The 27,460-nt window shown below is 33.5% G+C and overlaps 1 protein-coding gene across 1 annotated transcript; it reads left to right on the top strand.

Annotated features, from left to right (window-relative positions):
- Nucleotides 1–5,614: 5,614 nt before the first annotated feature.
- On the top strand, nt 5,615–10,383 carry LOC133179738 (uncharacterized). The gene is made up of 4 exons (XM_061314432.1): nt 5,615–6,190; nt 6,311–7,256; nt 7,386–9,933; nt 10,200–10,383. The coding sequence occupies exons 1-4, from the start codon at nt 5,615–5,617 to the stop codon at nt 10,381–10,383; spliced, it is 4,254 nt and encodes a 1,417-aa protein (XP_061170416.1).
- The last annotated feature ends 17,077 nt before the right edge of the window (nt 10,384–27,460 follow it).

Below are 27,460 nucleotides of genomic sequence, written 5' to 3'. Positions count from 1 at the left end.
TCTATAACAATAGAGAACAGTGTTTCAAAGGTTCTCTTTACTTTTTATACATGAGTGATTTGACATGAACACAACTCAGATTTACCTGTTAAAAAAAGCTAGCACCAAATCTAAGTTCACTAATAGTGTTAACCCTGATAATTATACAAGTACAACAAGGGAATTCCTTATTGAAAAAGCACTGCTGTTATTATTGCATTTTCTGCAAATTCCTACTTATACTGAGGTATGAATATGAATTTTGTTTTTTTTAAATGCTTTTTCTTTTAATTTTTCTTTTCATTTGAATTTTCTTAGAATGATTTTATATTTTAAAAAAATATGTCTTAATGAAACTTAATTTTTATTATTCATTCATGAATAAAGCACAGATCTGGTAAAAACTAATGTAATCTTCATTCAACAAGTCTTGTACAGAATTCAAAATGTAAAAGTACTAAAACTCTAAATAAGTAGGGTTTAATAGCATAGTTGTAGTGCTATTTATGATCCCCAAACAAAGCTGAGGGTCATTTTGCGCACACCTTCATGCATGTGCATGCATGTGCAATGTGTAAAATGACCAATATAATTGATATAGCCATAACTTTTTATAATTTCTTTGACACTCACAATATAAAGACTTAGTAAAAGTGTGGAGAACATGACATGGTAAACATGCACATGTATGCATGTGCACTTCATTAAATGACCGATATATTTCATATAAGTAGTTTGTATTTTGAGATTGTTTTAGTACTGAGAATATGAAGATATATTGAAAGTGTAGACAATATGACATGGTCTTCATGCACATGCATGTTTGCAATGGGTAAAATGACCAATATACTTGATAATGCCATAATCTTTATATTTTTTGATAAAATGCTTTGAAACTCAGAATATATAAACATATTAAAATTTTGACAAGATGGTATGGTCAACATGCACATGCATGCAAACAATGAGTAAAATTACCAATATACTTCATGTAACTGCAACTTTTTTTTTTTTTTAAATAAATGCTTTAATACTCAGAATATAATTAGTGTAAACAAATTGACATGGTTATCATGTACATGCATGCACCGCACACATGCATTGAGTAAAATGACCAATATACTTGATATTATTGCAACTTTTACTTTTTTTAAATGATTTAATACTAAGAATATAATGATATATTAATAGTGTAAACAAATTGACATGGTTATTATGTACATGCATGCATGGCATGGATGCAATGCACAGAATGACTAATATACTTGATAAAGACATAATTTTGTATTTTTTAATGAAATTTTTTGATACTCAGAATTTAAAGATAAATTAATAGTTTAGACAAAAAGACATGATTATCATGCAGGTGCGTGTGCATGCAATGCGTTAAATGACTTATATACTTGATATCACTGTAACTTATATATAATTTTTTGAAATCTTTTGATACTGAAATATAAGATATTTTATTAGTGTAGACAAGATACATGGTTTCATGCATGCACTTGTGCATGTGTAATGCGTAAAATGACCAATACACTTGGTATAGCCATAATTTTTATACTTTTTTGAAAAATGCTTTGATACTCAGAATATAAAAAAAAAATAAGTAGTGTTGACAAAATAACATGGTATGCATGCACATGGGTGCACATGCAGTGAGTGTCACAGAATCAATTCCTAATTTTATAGAAACGGAGACCTAATTGTGTCAAATTAATTAATTTGCGTGAAGAAAACACTACAGTTTAATTGTTTTACTCCTTTCCTATGATATCACGGGTTCTATCGTATTGCGCTAATATATAAGTAATATATAGCATACCAACTGCAATTCTGGCATTTGAACTTCTGATCAGTATATTATTCTCAAACAGATATTAAGAAAAAAAAAAACTGACACAAAAGCATATAAAAACTACTATTTTTACAGATCATGCAGAGCATTAAAAGAACTTTTGAACACCTAGAAAATACCGAACTTTTCATTTTGGGTGCTTTGCACAAAATTAAAAAAGGAAAGATGGATGAAGGAGAAAAGGACTTAGAAGCCATAGCAAGAAAATGTAAAGCCGCCGTTAAATCTCTAGAGTGCAAATTTGACAATGTTTTGAAAGAAAATGAAAATCTTAAGAAAGACCTGGAAGCTTTTAAAAAGCAATCATCAGAAATGGAAATGGAGAAAGAAAAACTGAAAGAGGAGTTGAACCAATCACAGGCCATTGTGTCTTCTGTATTTCATTCTGACAGTGATGAACATTCTGATGAGGGTTTGTCAGAGAATACAACAGGAAAGGGAGAAGATGAACAGAGGAGTGCACCCTCAACTCCAGAAGTTTTATAAATATAGTTGGAAAAATGAGAATTGAAATAATTCAAAATAAAATTCTTGAGAAATAAAGTTGTTGTAGTATGAATCATTTCCATTCATAAACTAATAAAGAGAACCATACTTCCAAGATTATACTATAAATGAAACATAAATTGGGTACTATAGATTCACAATGGCCTGTGATTGGTTCAACTCCTCTTTCAGTTTTTCTTTCTCCATTTCCATTTCTAATGGTTGCTTTTTTAAAGCTTCAAGGCCTTTCTTCAGATTTTCATTTTCAATCTTATGGAACGCCAAATTAACATATATTTAAATATTTGAACCTATCTTCAAATAAATTGAAGATAGGTACAATAGAATTAAAGATAGGTACAATTGAATTAAAAATAGGTGTAAATAATTATACATATCTCTAAATAATTAAACCTAGGTTCAAATAAATTACACCTATCTTTAATGGAATTACACCTATCTTTAATTCAATTAAAGAAAGGTTCAATTGAATTATACCTATCTTTAATTCATTTGAAGATAAGTACAATTGATTTAAAGATAGGTACAATTGATTTAAAGATAGGTACAATTGATTTGAAGATAGGTACAATTGATTTGAAGATACATTGTAGGTATAATTGATTCGAAGATGGGTACAATTGAAACATATCCACAAAGGATTTGAAGATTCTATTAGTTGCATAGTTTTGTAGTGACGGGGTATGGGATGATACCTGGTTAGTAAATTTCATACCTAGCGAGGCGAAGCCGAGCCAGGTATGAAATTTACTAACCAGGTATCATCCCGTACCCTGTCACTACAAAACTATGTAACGAATTTACCCCACCTATAAAACATTTATATATTGTCTATGGTTTGTAAAATTGTTTTCCTAACTATATATATATTTCATCATCACTCATGCAATGCCTATTATGACGTCATGTTGAGTTACGTAATGTTGTTTTGCGAGTGTTTCGTGCTGCAATAACGTACTGACAGTTTTGAAGACTTTCAGTAAAGGGAGAAAAAGGTTCAATCTCGTTACTTACATTAGTTAACTGTTTAATTGTCAAAAGACACTTGGCAAACCTCTTGAACTCGAGTTATTCGAACGTTACAAAAGAACGATAACTCCGTATCAACCATGCATTGATTTTCAAGCGACTAGGTATAAGTAATACACCCCCTTCATGTGACAGACTTCAACCAATCGTAAGCCAGGATTTCATCGAAAAATCAACAGAGGTGGGGTAAGATGAAATCCCATGTAGTAAGAACATACAAATCATATTTCCCATATGACCTCCTAAATGCTAATTGTGACGTCATGAACTTGTGCATTTTCCATATTTTTAGCTCACCTGAGCCAAAGGCTCAAGTGAGCTTTTCTGATCAAAATTTGTCCGTTGTCGTTGTTGTTGTCATTGGTGTTGGCGTTGTTGTCGTAAACTTTTCACATTTTCATCTTCTTCTCCAGATCTACTGGGCCAATTTCAACCAAACTTGCCACAAAGTATCCTTGGGTGAAGAAGATTCAAGTTTGTTCAAAAAAGGGCCACGCCCTCTTTAAAGGGGAGATAATAAAGAATTAGTGAAAAATTAATAGCATCTTTTAAAAATCTTCTTCTCAAGAACCACAGGGCCAGGAAAGAAAAAACTCATGTGGAAGCATCCTCAGGTAGTGTAGATTCAAGTTTGTTTAAATCATGACCCCCGGGGGTAGAGCGGGGCCACAATAGAGGATCAAAGTTTTACATAGAAATATATAGGAAAAATCTTTAAAAATCTTCCTCTCAAGAACAGCAAAGCCCTGATGAGTCATATTTATATGGAAGCATCCTCAGGTAGTGTAGATTCAAGTTTGTTCAAATCATGACCCTGGGGGGTAGAGCGGGGCCACAATAGAGGATCAAAGTTTTACATAGAAATATATAGAAAAAATCTTTAAAAATCTTCTTCTCAAGAACAGCAAAGCCATGATGAGTCATATTTATATGAAAGCATCCTCAGGTAGAGTAGATTCAAGTTTGTTCAAATCATGACCCCCGGGGGTAGGGCGGGGCCACAATAGAGGATTAAACGTTACATAGAAATATATAGGAAAAACATTTAAAAATCTTCTTCTCAAGAACAGCAAAGCCCTGATGAGTCATATTTATATGGAAGCATCCTCAGGTAGTGTAGATTCAAGTTTGTTTAAATCATGACCCCCGGGGGTAGGGCGGGGCCACAATAGAGGATCAAAGTTTTACATAGAAATATATAGAAAAAAACTTTAAAAATCTTCTTCTCAAGAACAGCAAAGCCCTGATGAGTCATATTTATATGGAATTATCATCAGGTAGTGTAGATTCAATTTTGTTCAAATCATGACCCCTGGGGGTGTAGGGAGGGGCCACAATAGAGGATCAAAGTTTTACAAAGAAATACATAGGAAAAACCTTTAAAAATCTTCTTCTCAAGAACAGCAAAGCCCTGATGAGTCATATTTATATGGAAGCATCCTCAGGTAGTGTAGATTCAAGTTTGTTCAAATCATGACCCCTGGGATAGGGAGGAGCCACAATGGGGGATCAAATTTTTACAAAGGAATATATGGGAAAATTGTTTAAAATTCTTCTCAAGTACAACAAAGCCATTTGTTATATTGACATGAAACCCCCCCACCCACCCCCACCCACCCCCCCGGTAATCTTTTCAATACTGAACTGATTTGTACTTTTGCCTACCAAATGTGCTCAGGTGAGCGATGTGGCCCATATAATGAAAATTCTTGAAACACCCTGTCTCTTCCTCTCAACAAAGAAAAGGTTAAAAAGTAATGAATAAAACAAGAAATGAAAAAGAAAATATAGCACTACAACTTAGCAACTAAATCCTTTTTTTTTTTTTTTTTACAGTTATGCATTTTGAATCTGATTTAGAAAACTGATCTGTCTCTTACATTACTACAATATACCAGACTGACTAGATGAGGCTTTTGCAGTAGTTTGGATTCATTTTAAAGAAATCATGTCTTTTGAGTTTACTGTTAATTGCTTTATTTATTACATTATTTAGGTTTATAATAAATTTGTTAAATGTTTGAACAGGTGGTTCCAGTTGTCCTTTGAGAAAGAATGTACAGTAGGAATGCTTATTCATGTTATGATTGTGGGAAACAGTATAAGACTAAACGTGGATTAGAGCAGCATACATGCAATAAATGCTCAGATTGTAACAAAATTTTCTCATCAAAACAGCGTTTAAAGACTCATGTATGCGTTAAGATGCCAACTCATAATTTCTATTCTTCAAAATCTGAGATGTCGGGAAGAGATTGCATTATTGAATCTGAGACAACTGAAATATTTTACTTTCATCCTGTTAATAAGGATTGGCAAAGCAGGATAAGTTCTTTATTATCTATGGGACATTTTGTAGGATCTTTGCCTACAACAACCAACATGCATGTCCGACTTGGTATACCAAGTACTATTCAAAAAGTAGTTGGAGATGGTAACTGCTTCTTTAGGTGCATCTCCTATACTGTCAGTGGCAGTCAGCAGTTTCATTCAGTTGTACGAGAGAGAGTAATAAATCACATGAGGGAGATGGATGATAAGTTAACGTCAGTTTTACCAATGATAGAGAGTGTTGCCAACTACATTAGACGAACGCGGATCAATGAATGTACTTTCTGGGCTACAGAAGTTGAAATAATAACCGCTGCACATTTACTTAAGACAGACATCTTCATTTACAGCTCTGACCATGGGTGGCAGAAATACAGTGGAAAACTAGTAGATCCATTATTACAAACAGAGGAATTTGCAATATATCTAAAGCACACTAATGGTAACCATTATGATGTGGTCACCAACACAGTACAAGTAACAGAGGTAAATTCAGTCTTCTAAAACTATACAGTTACTGGCATTTTTATACTATAAATAAATAAACAATCATGCATATCTATGATATATGTTGTATAACTAAATAAGTATTTTTTTCAAATTCAGAACACTGTTGTTGAACAAAAGGGAAAGCTGCTGTCAGTCAATGATCTTGTTCAACAATACTATGCTGAAACAAAGAGACGACAACAAAACAGAACCGCACAAGAAATTAAAAAATTGAAAGTGAAACAGAGGCAGCAAAAGTACAGAGAAAGGCTTTCAGCAGAAAAAAAAGAAGCACTCCGCATGATCGACAGAGACAGAAAAAGAAAGCTTCATGAAAATGAGACTATAGTCTGTAAAGAAGCAAATAAAATAAAGAAGAAACAGCAACGTTTAAGTATTGATGATGAGCAAAAAAGAAAAATAAATGAGAAGGATAGATTAAGAAAGAGGGAGAAGCGCTCCAAGTTATCTGAAGAGCAGAAATCAAAAATTTGTGCTTCTGAGAGAAAACGTAAGAATGAAATGCTAAAAAGTGTTACAGAAGAGCAAAAAAAAGAATTCAATAAGAGAGACCGACAGAAAAAGAAAGACAAGCGTTCCAATTTATCTGAAGAGCAGAAATCAAAAATATGTGCTTCTGAGAGAAAACATAAGAAAGAAAAATTACGAAGTCTAACAGAGGAACAAAAAACAGTATTCAATGAAAGAGACCGACAGAAAAAGGAAGACAAGCGTTCCAATTTATCTGAAGAGCAGAAATCAAAAATTTGTGCTTCTGAGAGAAAACGTAAGAAAGAAAAATTACAAAGTCTAACAGAGGAACAAAAAACAGGATTCAATGAAAGAGACCGAAAGAAAAAGGAAGACAAGCGTTCCAATTTATCTGAAGAGCAGAAATCAAAAATTTGTGCTTCTGAGAGAAAACGTAAGAAGGAAAAATTACAAAGTCTAACAGAAGAACAAAAAACAGGATTCAATGAAAGAGACCGACAGAAAAAGGAAGACAAGCGTTCCAATTTATCTGAAGAGCAGAAGACAAAAATTTGTGCTTCTGAGAGAAAACGTAAGAAAGAAAAATTACAAAGTCTTACAGATGAAGAAATTAAAACATTTTATGAAATTGAATCAGTAAAGAAAAAAGAAAAAAGAAGTAATAGAACATCTGTAGAAAAATGCCAAACAAATCTAATAGAAAGCAGAAGAAAACAAGATTTTAGAACATTACAGAATGAAGATCAAGTAATACAAAGATTTTCAAAAGACATCCATCAGTACCCAGAGTATGTTTGCACATGTTGTAGAAGACTGCTTTATAGAAGAAGTGTAACACATGTTGGAACAGAATCTTTCAAAAATTCCTCAGAAGAAGTTGTAAACAGTTGCATAACAGGAAGAATATCTGCCTTGGGATTTCAATGGATTTGTCAGACTTGTGCTAGATATGTTAAAAAAAACCAAATTCCCCCACAGGCTCTTTATAATGATATGGAAGTTTCTGACATACCTGAAGAACTAGCAAAATTAACATCTCTAGAAAGAAGATTAATTTCTCGTCGTTACCCATTCATGAAAATGCTAGCATTACCAAAGGGGAAGCAGAGTGGCATAAAAGGTGCGGTTGTAAATGTCCCTGTGAATGAAGAAAATGTTGTCAATAAATTGCCAAGATTACCAAATGAAGCTGGTGTTATCCCCTTGCGATTAAAGAGGAAAATTGTGTACAAAACACATGAAAAATTTGAGTACATTAGACCAAACTACATCAAAGATGCATTGAATTGGTTGAGAGAAAACAATGAGCTCTACAAAGACATTACTATCTATGAGAACTGGGAAACAAAGTGCTCTGAAAATGATAAGGAGCTTTGGACAGAACTCACCACTAATGATCAAGACAACAATATTCTTAACAGGAGTGAATGTCTTCCGGAAGAAAGTGCTGTCAAAGAAAATTCAGAAGAGGCACATGAAGACATTTATGATGATGATCCAGTATCACAACTTAGAGGTGTAAAATTTGAGAGTTGCATACAACCTTCTGATGCATCCATTGATGTAGATAAAATACTGAACATTGCTCCAGGAGAAGGCAAAATGCCATTATCTATTCTTATGGATGATCTTTTTGAAGAATTAGCTTTTCCAAATCTTTTACCAACTGGAAAATTTGGTTGGAAACATAACAGAAAAATCAAATTAACACCCAAAAAATATTTTCAAGCCAGACTACTGAATGAAAAACAAACATTTGCAGCAGATATTGAATATATTTTTGTGGCTCAAACAATAGTTGAAACTAAACAAATTACAGACAGTATGAGCATTGCTCTCAGGAAATCCTTCAGTGCAACTTCCACCGGAGATAACATTACAGCAGAAATGGTAAAGAACCCTACTATTTTGCACAGGCATTTGCTAAAGGATCATGGATACAGATTTCTGCAACCAGTCAGGGGCTCTCCACCATATTGGCAGAAAGTGCAGTACAAGCTATTAGCTGCTGTAAAACAGTTTGGAATATTTACATGGTTTTTTACTCTCTCTGCAGCCGATCTCAGATGGCATGACACAATACAGGCCATTGCATCACAGCGTGGACTTAATCTATCGGGCATTGATATTGATTCAATGTCTTGGGATCAGAAATGCTCATGGCTTCGTTCAAATCCACTTACTGCTGCTAGACATTTTCAATACAGATTAGATTGTTTATTGAAAGATGCCATTTTAGCAGATTGTCAACCATTAGGAGATGTTCTTCACTTTTTCTATAGGATAGAATTTCAGCAAAGAGGATCCCCTCATGCTCATGGAGTTTTGTGGATCAAAGATGCACCTCATCCTGAAAAGAGTAAAGAAGAAGATGTGAATGCTTTTGTAGAGAAATACATTAAAAGCACCATTCCACCAGAGTATGAAGACCCTCAACTTTACAGACTTGTAACTCAGTTACAGAAGCATACACACTCTGCTGCTTGTAAAAAGACGGGAAGGCAATGTCGTTTTAACTTCCCAAAGCCAGTTTGTGAGACAACTATGATCTGCAAACCTACACCCCAAGAAGAAAATTCCCAAGACCAAGCAAATATTTTGAAGAACTCGAAAGAAATTTTAGCCAATGTGAAAAACTTTGTAATCCAAACAGATGATTTACACTGCGTATCTCTTGAGGACATATTCTTTATGTGTGGGACAAATTCTCGGCAATATCACATTGCATTAAAAGAATCTGTTACAGATACTACCATCTACACTTTAAGAAATCCATCCGACGTCTATATAAATAATTATAACCCAACTTTGTTAAAGACCTGGCAGGCTAATATGGACATACAGTTTGTTTCCAACCCTTATGCTTGCATTCAGTATATAGTGGCATATATCACAAAAGATGAAAGAGAGATGGGAACATTACTGGAAGCTGCTAGCAAGGAAGCTTCACAATTAGGACTAAAACAGCAAATGAAAGCATGTGCAAAGACTTTTACAAATGCCAGATCTGTCAGTGCGCAGGAATCAGTGTACAGGATACTTGGTTTGCCATTGTACAAGTCTGATTTCACAGCTGTTTGGATCCCAACAGGTTTGCCGCATCAGAGGGTCCACCTCCTGAAGCCAATCAGTGTTCTACAAGGACTGGATGATGACAGTGAGAATATATTTACAGCCAGCATAGAAGAGAAATATTCTGCACGCCCTGTACAATTGACATCTTGGTGCTTAGCAAACTTTCAAGCATGGTAATTGAACTTTATTGTTATTATTAATATACATGTATTATAAATAGATAAATATTGTGTGTTGAAATTTTTATAAAACATTATAATATTTTGTATTCTTTAGTAATGTCAACGAATGTATACAAAATAGCTGTAAAGATTAACTAGTGTAAAGCAAATATAAAAAATTACATACTTTAATTCCAAAGAAAATCTACAATTCCTTTGTGAAAAAAGAAATCTTCATATATTCAATATAATTTTTACATGTATTGTTATATTCTCAGGTATGACCTATCAACATTCAAAGATAGCAAAGATGATATGCAGCCTGATTTGCTTCAAGAAGAGCAGTTGTTACTTGAGGACAGATGTCCAGAGAATTTTGTGTTGGAAGCACCAAATGAATTCATCATTCGTCTTGCTAATGGCAGTTTCAAAGTAAAGAAACGAAAAAACAAGCCCTTTTAAGATACCATCAATTCAGCTTAACCAAGGAACCAGAATCTTTCTATCATGGAGAATTATTTCTCTTTATACCATGGAGGAAAGAAGAAGAGCTGCTCGGCAGATTTGATTCATACATGGACAGCTATAACCATCACATAGATCAGATTAAAGAGACCAAAAGAAATCTACAGCAATATTCTGAGTTAGTAGATGCAGCATTAATAGAAGTAGCTGAAAATGGTTCGAGAAGTGATGCATGGGATTTGCTCAATCCAGAGATGGAAAAAGATCTAGCAGAGCAAAAAGATGAAGGTCTGCATGATGATCCAGCATTTTCTCATTTGGAACCCTCTGATGTCAACATTCACAATAATGTTTTACCACTATCTGAAGATAGTTTGCCTCATTGCCAGTCATCTTTGGATACATTGCAAGAAATATGGACAGATGAGGAATACAGAAACTTCATATGCAGTTTGAATATAGAACAGCGACTTCTCTTCAACAAAATCTTAGATTGGTGTACATCTTTTAGACAAGGTGTGAAGCAAAAACCATTTCATATTTTTGTGTCAGGAGGAGCTGGAACAGGCAAATCTCATGTAATTCAAGCCATCAGTCAGATGATTAAAAGAACTCTACCAAAAGAAGGTGAAGATCCTACTCTTCCACATTGTTTGCTTTTAGCTCCAACTGGTACAGCAGCTTTTAATATAAATGGTTTGACCCTACATTCAGCTTTACAACTTCAGCTTGGTCAAAGCAAAAATAGCTATATGAAACTGTCTGATGACAAAAGAAATTCTTTACGTCAAAAATTATCTTCACTATGCATTTTGATTGTGGATGAAATATCCATGGTTGGAAGTAATTTACTCCTTCAAGTACACAGACGACTAGATGAACTCTTTCGAAGTGAATATGAATTTGGAGGCATTTCTATTTTAGCATTTGGAGACCTCTACCAACTACCTCCTGTTGGTCAAAGTTTTGTGTTTCAACCTCCATCTGACATTTTAGCATCTCTGACATTACAGCTATGGGACCAGTTCTCAATTTTTGAATTGCATGAAATCATGCGACAAAAAGAAGATTCTGATTTTGCATCTTTACTTAACCGTGTACGTGAGTCAACTCATACAGTAGAGGATATTTCTGTTTTATGTACAAGATGTATAGATGAAAACAGTGAAAACTATCCACATGAAGCTCTTCATGTATTTGCTTTAAATAGAAGAGTAGATGAGCATAACAAAATTATGCTAAACAAACTCAACTCTACTCTAAAATCTATCACAGCGGTAGACCGAATGCCAGATTCATTGAAAGGAAAATCCATTCCAACTGATTCAAAATTTACTGGAGGACTACCAAAAATCATTACCTTAGCCATTGGTGCAAGGGTCATGCTCATTCGCAATGTTTTTGTACAGGATGGATTAGCAAATGGTGCACAAGGGACAGTTATTGGTTTCATTTACAAACAAAATTCCTCACCTCTTGCAATCATGGTTAAATTTGACAATACTTCAATAGGAAGAGAAACACGTATGGCATCAAAATTTGATTTGTCTGAATTTAATCCTTTGGCAACTCCAATTCTTCCAATTGAGGTGCAGTTCTCACTGTCTTGCAGCAAAAAGAATTTAAAAGTAACAAGATCCCAATTTCCACTGCGCCTTTCTTGGAGCTGTACCGTTCATAAAGTACAAGGGCAAACTTTGGAAACAGTTGTAGTCTCTTTCCAGGATCAATTTCGTGATGGTCAAGCATATGTAGCTCTAAGCAGGGCTCGCTCCTTAAATGGACTATATATTCTTAATTTTGATGCCAACAAAATTCGCAGTAGTAAACAAGTTTTGAGGCATATGGAAGAGATGAGGCAAAAAAAACAAGTTGAAAATCTTCAGATTTCAGTAACTGAAAAAAACCTTCTCATGGTTTCACACCTGAATGCAAGATCTGCCCGTTTACATTTTGAAGACATAAAGGCAGATCCTACCCTGGAAAGATCTCATGTAATATGCTTGACTGAATCACACATTAGTACTTCCGCAGACTTTCAGATTCCAGGTTATCATTCTATTATACTTCCAGCCTCTACATATCCAAGCAGATGTCATGGAATTGCTGTGTTCTATAAAGAAAACTTGGACATTGAAGGAAAAGAATTGTGTAACACCCAGGAATTCTCATTTCTTCATGTCATCGTATCAAGACAGTACCATTACATATTTATATACAGATTTCCAAAAGAAAGCTTTCAAAAATTCAAGTCCCAATTGTTAGCAAAACTGCCTAAAAATGACACACCAGTGTTACTTATTGGTGACTTTAACATTGATTTTCAAAGTGATACAGGAAGAAATTCGTCTATGCGAGACAGCTTCCAAAAAGACTTGTTCTCACTTGGATTTAAACAAGAAGTTAAAAAACCAACAACAATTTATGGATCTACTTTAGATTTGGCATTTTGCAACGAACTGATGCAGCTAGAGGACATCCTTATTACTCCATCTTATTACTCTGACCATAGTATAGTCACCATTAGTCACAAATGAATAAATACAAATTACAAACTTTTTATCATTTTAATGTCATTATTAACTTTCCAATTCATTTGTGTGAAGACTTATCTAATGATATGTTCTGAGAGATCATCTACAAATTTCCTACACACAGACAAAATGAACTTGAAATATCATGTTGCTGATTCATATTCAGTGTTAATCAACACTACATTCCATACAACAAAGGAAACAACTATACTAAGAGTACTAAAGGTATTAAATTTATATTTTGAAAAATATTAAAGTTATGCATGAAAAGAAATAATGAAATCATTTCTTATCTAATTCATTCATAAGGGGAATGAAAATTCTCTTTCTGACAAATCGCTAGTAAGTTTTTTACTTGAAGGAGATTATTTCCCCTCAAGCACCCACTATGTTCATTCTAAATATCCTAAATATGCATTATTACTTTAAAAAAACCAATTTAATACATAAATTCTTCTCTGCTAAATGGAAAAAAATTCCATTGTGAATGGAACAGAATATTGGGCCATGACAAGGTACCAATAAATACCTAGGTTTTTTTTAAAATATTGCATTACATTTGTAACATCAGGCGGGGCATTCATGTCCTATGGACATATTTCTAGTTGTTTCTTTGTTTTTTAACGTCCCTTTCAAGAATTCTTCACTCATATGTAGACGCCACTTGCCGGCAGAGGGCTGCTAATTTATACCTATAATCAGCACTGAGGGCCATTGAGCAGTTGGGGATCTTTTTCATGGCAACACCTACTGGGACACGGGACCTCGGTTTACACTGTCTCATCCGAAGGACCGGTCTCCACGTTCCCCAAAGGATTCGAACAGCATCACCTTCATTTAAAATAGGTTTTGATAGGGATTGAGATAAAGTAGAAGTCTCTTCAGATAGGATACTTTTTTCCAGATTATTTATTGCAGTTATAAGCAGTTCGTCTTCCTGCCTATGAATAATATGCAGAGCTATCTGGTATCTAATTAATTTAAGATGAAAACCATGGTGATTCAAAACAAAAATGCCCCAAGTCCCCATGTAATTCATTGGCAACCAGAGGTATCTGGGAAAAATCACCACATAGTACTACTTGCATGTTTCCAAATACTTAGGTTTTCTTATTTGTCGACAAACCAATTCTACTTGATTAGGTACCCGGCTGCTGGTCATCGACACCTCGTCAATGACCAGCATATCTGTCGCCATTTTTCTGTGTTTGACGTCCGTTAATTCTTCGTCAGTCAAAATGAACTTAAGTAAATCGGAATTTGTAAAGCGGCCATCATGAAGACCGGCGCATTTATGCAATGTTGTGGTACACAACTCCCCCTAATGTGTAGAAGCAAATCTAGTAGATGCTGTTATTGACACTTTCTTCCTCTAACTTTGTAAATTTTTCTCTATTTTTCGAACTAAGGTAGATTTTCCAGTCCCCGCCGCCCCGTAATAGGAATACTATGACCTTTCACTGCAAGATCATAGGTCACTCTTTGATCTTCATCCATCAGAATTACAGAACACGGAAGAAATTCGAGATTTTCCTATCTCTCGGAAGTTTCGGGCGTCATCGTGTGCGAAATGGCATTCGGACTTTCGTGACCAAGTGATGCCCAGAGAGAAAATTTACCGTAGTTGCGAGTGATTTTATTAAAATATTTACAAATCCTTAAAAATAAATTGGAAGAGATGAAAAAAAAGAAGAATGGCTAACAAAGGATCTTTATTGGAGTATGTATATTTTATGTTTAGTTATGCTTTCGATAATTTATCATGAAATGTTTAAGCGAGGTGAGGCGGATGAGGAGAAAAGAGTTGCAAGCCTTCTCTCTTTATATGCATCAGTTGAAAACGATTTTAATATTTAAAAACAGTTTATAGAGACAAAAAGGTATCATTTTGCGCGTATTAGACTAACGAAGTAGGAAAAAACGTTTGTCGACCCCAGATTTAAAAAAAAAAAATGGAAGGGGGAGGAACCAGCCCCCAAGTGCCTGTGACTTTAATGATAATCTTACCGATCATTACCGATAACAACGACTGCGATGTTTACAAAATTTGACAACCAGGTGTTGCTTTTGATTATTTTTCAGAGAAACTAGGTGCATGGTTATAACGAAAGAGTGTTTCTTCCAAAATTGTAAAAGTCATGGCCCCTGATGCAGGTATTCATCATTCTGGAGTAAGGGTGGTTCTCAATTAAGATCATGTATGGGAATATTAACTTTTTTTGCCTTTGTAATTCACTTTTGATAATAAATCAATGACTTATGTAAATAATGTAATTGGTACATGTACGTAACCTGAAATAAAGTAAGAATTTTCAACAGAAAGTATAAGTACTTTCATTTAAGTATTGAATCAAGCATTGAAAATGTGTTTGCCCACACCGTTGCAGGTATGAACTACATCTTTCAAAAAATAATGATTCTATGCTTATATTTACATTTTTCAACTCCTTGCCATAAAAACAAATGTGACATATTTCAGAATCTATGTATTATCCTTCAGGTAAGTTGCAATTTATGGAAGAGACATCGCAACGCAGGTAGGTTAAGGCTTCCCGTAGAATATGATAGTGCACTCTGTGCCTTCACATCTCTGAACTACCAAAATATGACGTCATAATGAAAAATGACGTCAGGTCAATGCAAACTTGAGGCGTTATGACGGGGAGAGTGTCATGAATTTTACACTTTATTTCAAACTGCATGTAAAATGCTAGATAGCTATTGCAAAATTCACGGGTCGATAAAGGTTTTTTAAGTCTTATATGTCCGAATATTTTAAAAATACACCACTTACCTACCCTTGATTGAAATTCATCATGTTCAAAATGCTTATGAAAAATATACTTTTGAAATGTTCTCTGTTTTATACACGTGGTTGGAGGTAGAATTTATTTTGTGTGTATAAAAGAGTCTGGCGCAGGTGATTAATGAGAATTAATCTGAGAATTTTTGTGAAAATCTGTAAGAAGAGGTTGTTCTCTAACTGAATCTTGCTTGGGAAAAATGTGTGTTGGCTTTGTTTTGATACAGATTACGATATTGTGTGGAAAATACCCTCAAATTTGTAGGTAAGTTGAATTTCTCAGGAAATATTTTGTACCCAAGTAATACTATGACTTTTCCCAAGCACATTTCGGATACACAAGGATACGATGAGTTTATTTATATAACAAATGTTAATAATTATTGCGTTAATCAGCTGCGCCGAAGCGATTTATATGAAACACTTCAAAAAATTATAAATGACCGTCACGTGATCAACAAAGTCATGTGATATCATAACAAATATGCTAATTTATAGCCGAGGAAACCCTTTATATAAATTGAAAGTACTAAAGATCAATACTTATAAATTAAAACCAAAACCGACCTCGCAATGACATATTATGTTTTGAGCGCATTTTAAAGCTTCGGGAAGCCTTAACATGGCTGCGAACTGTTTCTGTTCAAAGATAGAGTGAAATTTGAATTTCGCGTATGGCATTGCACTTGCCCGGCGTTCAAGTTTGTGACGTCAAAATAAAATATATACTTTAACCTTTTGACCCTTCGTCCATGTTTTTGTGTTTTGAACGTTTTCCTAACACTTTATAAGAAAAATAAGTGTTGAACGTAAATATTTCTATTTTAAGGGTGAAGTTATACATGATTGATAAGTACATTTTTTTTTTATTTGTAATCTCATTCGAAATTGGAAAAAAAGACCAGTTTATTTGTTGTTGTTTTTTTTTTTTTTTTTGTCTGTAAAAATATGTTCCCCCCATCCCCCGTGAAACAACAAAAGCTTTGTTTTGAATTTTGGAAAATACAATTAATAATACCTGTAAAGAGGAATTTTTGTTTTACCGGGGTGGGTGGGTTAAAAATAGTTTCCGTTGTTATTAAGTGCAATGCGTAAATATATTTAACATTAAACAATTATTTAATAAGAACATTATCATTATTATGGTTGCTGGGTGTAAGACGTTTAAGAGGGTAAGGTCTCTTGAGAAGCAATGTGACAGGGTTTGTGTCCTACATAGCTCCGCCCACAGTTCTTCATTATCTGTAAAGAGATCCTCATTAGAGAGTGTAATCGACAAAAACTCTTTATCGTTAGAATGACTAGTATCCATTAAGGCGGTCATCTATTCGACCTGCCTGTAATTATTTTCGTCGTATGCCACGTCATTCCGGATAAGTGGATGATAAGCTGTAGGGAGCATACGACTGGAGTGGAAGACGAGGCAGGGGCAGTCTGCGAAATCAGAATGATGTGCCGAAGTCACTTGCAACTTCCACCTGTTTACCTGGTTAATACATATGTAAATTGGCAGACATGTGTAAAGTGTTGTTGCGCAAAGAGTACAGAAGTACTCTATTGGCCAATAATCAGAGGAGCATCTGCAGGTAATCGTCACGGCATGTGCAATGGCAATGGTGCGACTGTAAGTCTCCGGCATTAACATAATAACAATTCTGGCCCTCCTTATCGAGTTGTAAATGTAACATCAACCGCACACGCCATGACGTACCCGTGCTTTAAGTAACAATAACCCCGCATGAAGACTTTTGATATAGGTAGGCAGTGGAAAATAAGATGCATTCCTTGGGGTACGGAGATAGTTTCATTTTCTTAAACTTAGGAAATGGATCCATGAGGAAATGGATCCATAAAGATACTGGAGGTAACGAAACTATATTCTTACATCATCTGTAAATAAGTCATTACAAACTAAGTCCATTGTAGACTAATCCAGTAGATTTATAATCATACATTTTAACGATCAAGCAACAAAGATTACTTTTTTTAACTATAGAGAAGAATGGTACAAAAATTTAGTTAAACATTTATTTAGTTGAATCTTTGAATAAACATTTTTGAAATATAACAAACTTTATCTATTATGTAATCAAGTAAGGATATAAAAATCATTCATAAGCATTTAAGGTAAAGATCCATACCATGCTTTGAAAATAACGAAGCTACAGATTTCTGTGAAACTTCTCAGAATTTTAACTAAGTATGTGTCCTTTCCAGATCTGTGTAAATTTTGAGGTCAACCGGACCTCCTTTTGCAAGGACTGTTACTAAAAATAGACATTGCCTCGTGAAATTACAGAAATGCAGTAATTAAGATATTTATGCTAGGTTTAAAATTAAATGTAAATGAAAAACTTAAACATATGAATTATAGAGAAGATAAGCTTGTTTAACGGTTTTATTAATTTTTTAATCTGCTAATCCACTTTATTGTACTTTTTATGACGAATTAAACATATTTGACTCAAAATTATGAACTTCATTAACGGTTTAAAAAAAAATGCTGTTTGATATTCTGAGGACAGATTTCTTTAAAAAATTAGCATATTATTTTCCAATGATCCTTCCGTTATGTGGCATAAAAATTAAGTGGGGAAGCGGACATCTAAGAAGAAAATTTTACATTTTTAAACCGAATTCCCTGAAAAGTGATTATTTGAAAAATCTTTCTAATATCCATACTTTTAAGATTTTGATGTAAAAATCGTTTTGAATATTAAAATTGTCATTAATAAAACAGTAATAAGTATGGTGTAAATTTAAACTTTTCTGTTTAATGCACAGACGGCCAAGCATTAGTTTCAAGGGTCACAAGCATAATAGTCATCGGGTTCAATGTTCGGAATATTCTTTAAACCGTAATTGCGCATGCGCGAACTTATGTTTCGTGTGGTGACACTGAATGATCGAGATTTTCCTTACATAACTCAATCTACTTAATACAATCTTAACACCAAGATCCATGGTTGGTGACTAGAATGGCATTATGAGAATAATTACTAAAACTATGTCACTTAATAAAATATGAACACATTCTAGGGTGACATGTTTGAGTAATCTTATATACTCATCTAAAACTCTCTCAACATGCTCATACCCTTAGTTTCATATTGTGACAAATTGTGAGATGTGAGACACCAGCTAGTTTATATGAATATTATGGTGGTTTTATCGAAAATAGAAATCAAGAATAGAAAATCACTGAAAAAGAGAAAGAAAAGTAACACTCATCCTAAGATGATCTTTAAAATTCTGTTTTGTATGTTTACAATCAGAATTACATGCTCTATAGATGAGTATGTGTTTAATGTTTCTGTATCTTTTAAATCAATAAGGTTAAATTAATTAATAATATATGAAGGAGTTCATTATTATAGGGGTGAAGTAATGAGATACACAAAAGCTAGAGACAACTGTAAGTCATGTAAAAGTGCCCTTCTCTTGCACCCCTCCATTTTCAGATCCTAGCCGGAACATGTCGATGTTGATTGTGTTGATTATATACATAATGAAAAAGTGGGGATTTTGTGTTTAATCCAGAAGATTCTTGGATTAAGATCTCAGTAGATAGAATGTTCTTAATTAAAATGATAATTTGCTATGGACCCAGTGAGGGTTTGTTCCATGACACAGATTATTGTACATGTAACTGGTCTGAGCTGATGAACATCATTATAAATACCCATATATTTAATTTGCATGTATAAAGCAGCTGAGAAATGGTACATGCATTATGAACATAGTCTAGATTAAAAAAAAAAATTAAACTCTTTCTTTTGCTCTGTGCCTAAAATTAAAATATTTAATCAAGTTTCTCTCAGCATCAAATCTCATAATTGTTCTCAGAAAAAGTTAAGCCGACCAACAAAAACTATGTATTAAAACCTGTCAGAGAAATTAAAAAATCTTTTAAACTTTATAAATAAATATTTACAAGCATTCTCAAGAAAGAGAAATGGAGAAATATCAAAGTATTCTTTTTGTCCAATTATGTACAAGTAGTACATGTATCTCATTGTAGTGATGATCATTAAATCAAGTTCATTAACTTTTAAACTTTATAGAGTAATTTTTAGAATAAAAATTAAAGTAGTTTAGAATTCAGCTTGTTTGTGCAAGTCTTCATGAGTATTAATTTCCTGCATATTGTTTTCTTAAACCCTATTGAACAATTACACCAACAAGAGGCCTCTGGGCCTTGACAGTCACCTGAGTGTCATGAATTTTCCAGGATATGACCACTTTAATCACACATGGCACAAAAAAATCTGCCTTCACATGACAAAAATTTACAAGTTTGGAAAGGACTCTTTATACATTTGGGGAAAAAAGATTGGTTAGATTTGGATTTTGTATGCTGGTCTAATACATTATCTGGCTTCTGGAACTGTGTTGCACAGTGCTGAATAGGTGTATATAATATTTAGCTTAATATGATATCAAAAAATATTTATATAGGAAAAGAAAGTTCTGAGTAATCACTGGGTAGGTTATGTTATTTTTCTACATGTATCTAAAACCAAGTTTAACATATAATTGTCCCCTGCTTTCACTGAAAGTGGGGATATTAATTTGGGCTGTGCATCTGTCCGTCTGTCTTTCTGTCTGTAGGCCAATACGGGGGCATAAAAAAATTCAAAGACAGTGCAGTATTGATGAATACATATCACTGTTGCCTATTTAAATGAGAGAAAATACATGCAAATAAATGTTCAATTAATTAAGAGCCATTCTCTGTAACGACTTGAACATTTATATAGGAGCTGTGGCACGCATAGTCTCTGAATTTCTCCAAACTCTTTTTATGATAAAAGTCTTTGACACCGTTAACTCAAATCAGACAAAAATTGGTTGCTATGTGTCATGGTTACCATGACAACATGTCCTAAAGTTTGAAAAATGGCATTTTTCAACATGTTCAGAGTCCCCCAGTTAACGTTTGCAGCAAAGCAAATAAGTGGCAATGATTGTTTCTGAAAGTTGAAGGCCTGATGTCTTAAATGCATGATAAACATGTTTGGTATTTCAACTATTACATACGTTTCTATGGAAACAAAGTATTCAAAAGTAATAATTTTGCCCATTTAATTTTATGAAATTATACACTTAAGAATAAAAAAAAATTATAGGTTGAGATGTAAGCAAATTATAGACAAAAGATCCTTGTAACATATACCAAGGAAGAAATATGATATTTCTTATAGGTTGGCAATGGTTGCCATGGTTTTAATACCACAAAGGGATTTTGAATTCACTCTCTTAGTGTTTAAATCTAATCCTATCTTTTTAAAAAGCATATTTCTATATAACTAATGATCAATTTTTAAAGACGTTCATGTGACCCAAATTTTCACATTTCAAAAAATTCAAATTCAATTCTTTAAATAGAGCGTTGCTATGGAAATAAGCCGAAAAAATATGCATAAAAATCTGAAAAATATTCTGTTTCCTTGGATACGTACCCTTGTATGTAGATTCCCAAAACTTTTATGATTGATAATTATGAACAACTAACCTGACTTTCAATTTTGACTGCCACCCAATCTCTAACTGGATGCAAAAAGCTGGCACATAGGCTTTAATATTGATATGAAATTAACAAAATTGAACATTTTCCCTTCTTGATTACCATAGCAACAGTGTTGTATTTTTCAACAAATGTTATCAATATATGATACTCAACTTAAGTTCTACCAAACAAGTACTATTCAAGGTGAGTCAAATAATATGTTTCTTGAATAAAAGGTAAGTAAATTCCTAAGGCAGCAAAAAAAAATCACTTTAAACAACTGGTACATTGTTTCCATGGTTACACTGCAACGTAACAATTAATCCCAATTTTTCTTATGTTGTCGGTATTCCAAGGTCCTAAGGATGTATATGTGCCAGTCATGAAATTTATTGTTTTTCCTGAAGATCGTAGCATTAACCCAATCTTAGCAACACATTTTGCATGGTAACACTGTGTTACCATGGCAACCATGAAAGTTATTTTTAGAATAATATTGCCAATACCTAATTACTCAAGGTCAAATATTTTTATTGTTTTTTCTTAGGTTGTTGATCGAGTTTGATCATTTAAAACCTGTCATTGGTGAATATTGAGCGTTTTTCTGCATTTTTTAGCATCTAAAATGTATTCCAAATGTACCCATGGTTACCACTTACTTAGAGATAAATTCTAAATAGTTTCTTTATAGCATAAGTGGCAACAAGGTGTCAGGTTTTTGTGAGAATGGTTTGTTTGTTATTCTTAGTCTTTATTAAGGCTTAATAAAGATTCAAAGTAGCTGAAAATCTCAATTTTCCCAACTTTTCTGGCTGTTACCATGGCAACCAAGACACACAGCAACGAAATTTTATTTGATATATGTTTCTGGTGTCAAGTTGTAATAATGGGCAAAGTTTCATCAAAATCGGTGACCATGCGTGGCAAAGAAGTTTAAGTGGTTACAGAGAATCGCTATTAAATCTTGGCTTAATTGTTAAAAATGCTTGAGTTTATCACATATAGAGTAATATGATGTAGATTTCAATTTAAGGTTTATAAACCCTCTGCTCACTCATATAGAACAATATTTATATTCTTTCATATTACAATATACTTTAATATTATTTATATGTAATAATTCTGAAATAATTGTATATGCCCCCTGAGGGCCCTTAATTGGTGAATAAACATATTATAGTGCGCATATAAAATGTTTCTTTAACGCTTATGATTTTCCAAAAGAAATGTATTTGTTAAGTAAAATACAAACAATTATCGCATAGCTTGTGGGGCAAAATTGGACAAAAAAGACACTTCAACTTTACAAATTTATAAAGGAATAATAGATATTTATGTCATTAAGAGATATCTCTCTTATCAGAGTATCGATGAACCTTACTTTTAGATCTGATGGCAGATCACTCTTACTGTATGATGGTACCATGGAATTCAATATGAACTCTAGTGTGAAGTATATAGAGGTCATTAAAACACATGTACATATAGTGATAATAATGTATTTTTGTATGCCTCATGATATCTTATAATAATAAGTGCAGATAAATACTTGTTTATTCAAAAATAATAATTAAAAAAAAATATATCAAACTAATGGTTTTTACTTAATAAAATGAAAATTGATGAAAGTTGCTTTTGAGAAACAAAACACTGTCATAAATTCTGCCTTAAATAAAGCATTTTTATTCTTTTGAAATAACTTTTATGAGACATTATTAATAATTTTTCATTCAAATAAAAAGTCACACTCTTTACACAAATCCATGAAATCTAAATTGAAATTGAAATCTTTTTTTTTTAATGAATAATGATTAAGAACCATGCTTATATGTAACAACCTAATTATATAATATTATAAGCCCTCAGAATGTCTAAAAGAGTTGAATTTATCCGATTGAAATTTTATCCCTTCATTGCACTTTTAGTTATTCTTTATTAAATCACCCACTATGATCTCATAAGCATTCCTATTTATTATCTAATCCCTTCTTTGTTACTGTCATATACTGAGATTTGTGGGTTCAAGTCCCACCACACTTATACATAAAATGATGATCTAGAATAGTGAATAGTAAACTAGGGATCCCCATTGTCTTATTAGCTACTAGTATCTATATTATACCATTCTGTGAATTTGTGTGGCTGCATGCACCTCTTTCATTTACAGAGTTTAATTTACATAGATCTTCTTTACTTTCTTTCATACAATGTTAGTTGCTAATGTTGACTGTTCTTAACAATAGTATACGAAACATTAAAAAATCAAACATAGGATGGAGGAAACAATTATATTTTTTTCCAAAGATATTAGAGTCTGGAATGTGCCTTTTGAAACATCAAGAAGAATTCAGATGAGACTTTAAATCAGTGAACATTCCTATGCATTTCTCTTTTATTAAATTTGCTTAGATCTACCCAGTGGAGGAAGAGATGAATTTATACTGAAATATGTATACAATTCATGAAATATTTTTAAAATACACTCGGACAGGTTTGCCCAGTCAGTTAATATCACTTATGAAACATTATTGTTTAATATATATAACAAATTAACAATGGAGAAATTGCATGGCTGGACCAGAAATCGAACCAAGGACACCTGTCTAAATACTAGTCAGGTGCACTAATACACTACCCACAGCACAACAAATGTTAAGGTTAATGTGCACTAGCTTTAAAAAGTATTTTTCAAAATCTTCTGTATGTTGTGTGTATTAAGGAAACAATATAAAAAAAAAATGCATAAATGTCCTTTCCTACTTTTAAATTAGATGAAATATAACATTCTGTTTTTATCAAGAAATATTCAATGGTTTGAAGTGCAAGGATACCAAATAACATTATTTGTGCAGTTTTATCTATTGCAAATTAAGTTTTCCATAACTCTTATTTTTCAAAACCTGAGTCTATCTCTGAGGACGATTTTCGAGGACGATATCATAATTCCATCTTATACAGGTCCCTGCTGGTAGAGCATAAGCAAAACGATAATGACATTCGACAAGAGAACCATTTATTTGTTACTCTGTATTTCTTCAACTTACAGAGACAAAAAAGCGACCCGATTGTCGAAGTCTTTTTGTTATCTCAATTCTCCTCGAGTCAACCCTCCCATGTCATCTTTGACTTTGTTGTTAATCAACTTTCGGTTTGTCATAATGGTAAACAAAGCATCCAAAATTCAACTCTCCTTCGGTCATGCATTCCGGGAATTACCGTACAGCGTAGTTTTCTGCCATTTTCACCCTTCTTATCACTTAAGTGATATTGACGTCTGTCATTTTGAAATAATAAGCGTCGGGCACGGGCTGACGTAATAACGTCACTGACATGAATAACGTCATACAGCGTTATTTTACGTGGTATGGATCATTACCTTAAACAGATGATAACTTAATATTTTTGTTTTAATGAATGATGGTGATGTTTTTAATGTTAAAAAAGAGGTAAAATGTGACCGTAATATATTTTACGTCATGTATTACTTCATGTATAATTGAAGCAAAAGAAATTACATAGTATTCTTTCACAGCGATTAATTACAAGTAATAAAAAAACCGGATAATTACACTCGGTTACCTTTTTTCAATTATCCAAAACCTGATCACATTTTAAAATAGTTAAGAATTATTATAGGTTAACCTATTGGGTCATGGTGGTTTAGTGTTTGTAGGTTAACCTACTTGGTTATGGTGGGTAAGGGAATGTTGGTTAACCTATGATTAGTGGTGGGAAAAGCTAGAAATGTTAACATATGAGAAACGTTGAGTAAAGGGTTGAAGGTTGACCTAATTATGATGGGTGGCTAAGCGGTTGAAGGTTAACCTAGAGATAAGTGAGCTAACCCAAGAGTAAACCTTTAATTATTTTTAGTAACAGAGTAAACTATAGGTAACCGTACAAGCTATTATTTCAAAAAATAATACTGGATCATTTATGATTTTAATTTAATTGGACAACTAAGCATTCTGTCTTCTTTTTTTTCTGTGTGGTATTTATTTAGATGTATTTATATTGTTATTCTGTACCATGACAGCATTTCTTTTGTTTGCTTTTTACTCAGGTGACCTATTGCTATCTTGTTTTCGTCCGTCAGCGTGCGTCGTCTGTCGTGCGTTAACATTTGAACAATTTCAGCTTCTTCTCTGGAACCACTGAACCAATTTGAACCAAATTTGGCATATAGCATCTATGTGTGAAGGGGAGTAAAAATTGTGAAATTCTTGACCCTACCCCCCCCCCCCCCCCGGGGGCCCGAGGGGTGGGGCTTAAACCATCAAAGTTAATGCAATCTTTAAAAATCTTCTTTACTCCTGGACATCAAGCAGGCAAACTGTTGGCATGAATGTAATAAGCATTGAGCCCTCTACCTAAATTTTGAAATTATTGGCCCCAGGGTCAGGAGTTCTGGTGCTAGGGTAGGGCTCTGTTGAATATGTAGTGAAAATGCATTATTATTAAAAAAAAATCACCTCCTCTGCTCTTGGGTATTAAGGAAACAATCAATTTGCATAGTTATGATCTTTTAAAATTGTGAATTTTATGGCCCCTGGGTCAGGGGTTCTGGTGTTAGGGCGGGGCTCTAATGATTATATAGTAAAAATGCATTAATGCTTTAAAAATCTTCTCTTCTGCTCCTGGATATTAAGCCGATGAACTAAGTATATAGTTTTGATGAGAAAGAGTACCTCTTCCAAAATTGTGAATTTCATGGCCCAAGGGTCAGGGGTTCTGGTGTTAGGGTGGGGCTCTGTTGAATATATAGTGATAATTCATTAGTTCTTTAAAAAGCCTCTTCTGTGCTCTTGGATATTATGAAAACAAAATAAATAAATAGTTATGATGATGAAAGTTGCCTCTTCCAAAATTGTGAATTTCATGGCCGCAGAGTCAGGGGTTCTGGTGTTAGGGCAGGGTTCTGTTGAATATATAGTCAAAATGCATTATTTCTCTTAAAAAAGTCTTCTCTGATCCCGGGCAAACAAACTGTATGTATAGTTATGATGAGTAAGGGTGCCTATTTCTTTATTGTGAATTTCATGGCCCCTGGTCAGGGGTTCTGGTTTTAGGACGGGGCTCTAATGATTACATAGTAAAAATGCAATAATTCTTTGACAATGTTCTCCTATTCTCCTGGATATTAAGCCGATGAACTAAGAGTATAGTTTGGTATGTGAGGATGCCTGTTCCAAAATTGTGAAATTCATGGCCCCTGGATCAGGGGCTCTGGTGAAAGGGTGGGGCTCTGTTGAATATATGGTGAAAATGCATTATTTCTTTAAAATCTTTTTGTTTGATCCTGGGTATTAAACAAATAAACTGATGCATAGTATTAAGCTGATGAACAAAGAGTATAGTTATGATATGTAAGGATGCCTCTTCCAAAATTGTGAATTTGATGGCCCTGGGTCATGGTTCTGGTGTTAGGGCAGGGCTCTAATGATTACATAGCGAAAATGCTTTACTTCTTTGATAATCCTCTGCTCTCTTTCTGGGTATTAAGTAAGCTTACTAAATGTAAAATTATGATGAGCAAGTGTGCCTCTTTCGAAATTGTGAATTTCATGGCCTCTGGTTTATCTTTAACATATACTATATTCATGGTTTTGTCTATTAATCCAACCCATTATTAAAATTCTTAAATTACAGACAAACAAGTACATGAAGTAATAAATGTATGAAATTAAGCAATAGCATTACTTTCCATAGTTAATAAAAACTTGCTGTAAGATAACACATGATCATCACTGAAGATCTTTTAGAGACTTTAAGATAAAAACGCATTTCTTTGGCACTGACAATTTCTTGTGATCTGTTTAATTTTTGTATCATTTATGTTTACCCGATATCCTCTCTTTTCACATTTATACATAGAATAAACATGTAACGGACATGTAAAATCATAATGTTACATTAGGATTTTATTCCGTGAAAAGTAATGGTGTTAAGATATAAAAAAAAAAAAAACAGGTGTGGTGGGTAAAGTGTTGTAAGATAAAATACTGGGTTGATGTAGGTAAAGGGTTGTAGGTTAACCCTCTGGGTTAAGGTCAGTTAGAGATTTTAGGTTAACCTTCTTGGTTTAGGTGGGTAGGGGTTAGGTCAACCTATCGAGGTATAGTTGGTAAGGGGTTGTAGGTCGTTAACTTACTGGTTTAGATGGGTAAGGTTAGGGTTAGGTAAGGTGTTGTATGTTAATCTACTGTGTTAAGGTTGATAAGGGGTTGT

This window comes from Saccostrea echinata, unplaced genomic scaffold (assembly GCF_033153115.1).
Source record: "Saccostrea echinata isolate AGI-Se365-2 ecotype Australia unplaced genomic scaffold, CSIRO_AGI_Sech_v1 ptg000005l, whole genome shotgun sequence".
NCBI lineage: Eukaryota > Metazoa > Mollusca > Bivalvia > Ostreida > Ostreidae > Saccostrea > Saccostrea echinata.
This window is presented reverse-complemented; position numbering and strand designations above follow the sequence as displayed.

What these genes read in the sequence shown, in the direction of transcription:
- LOC133179738 (XM_061314432.1), top strand. Translation starts at nt 5,615, where the DNA reads ATGTCGGGAAGAGATTGCATTATTGAATCTGAGACAACTGAAATATTT. An exon ending in TTGTGCTTCTGAGAGAAAAC is followed by an intron (nt 7,257 to 7,385) that starts GTAAGAAAGAAA and finishes CAAATCTAATAG; the next exon opens with AAAGCAGAAGAAAACAAGAT. An exon ending in TTAGCAAACTTTCAAGCATG is followed by an intron (nt 9,934 to 10,199) that starts GTAATTGAACTT and finishes TTATATTCTCAG; the next exon opens with GTATGACCTATCAACATTCA.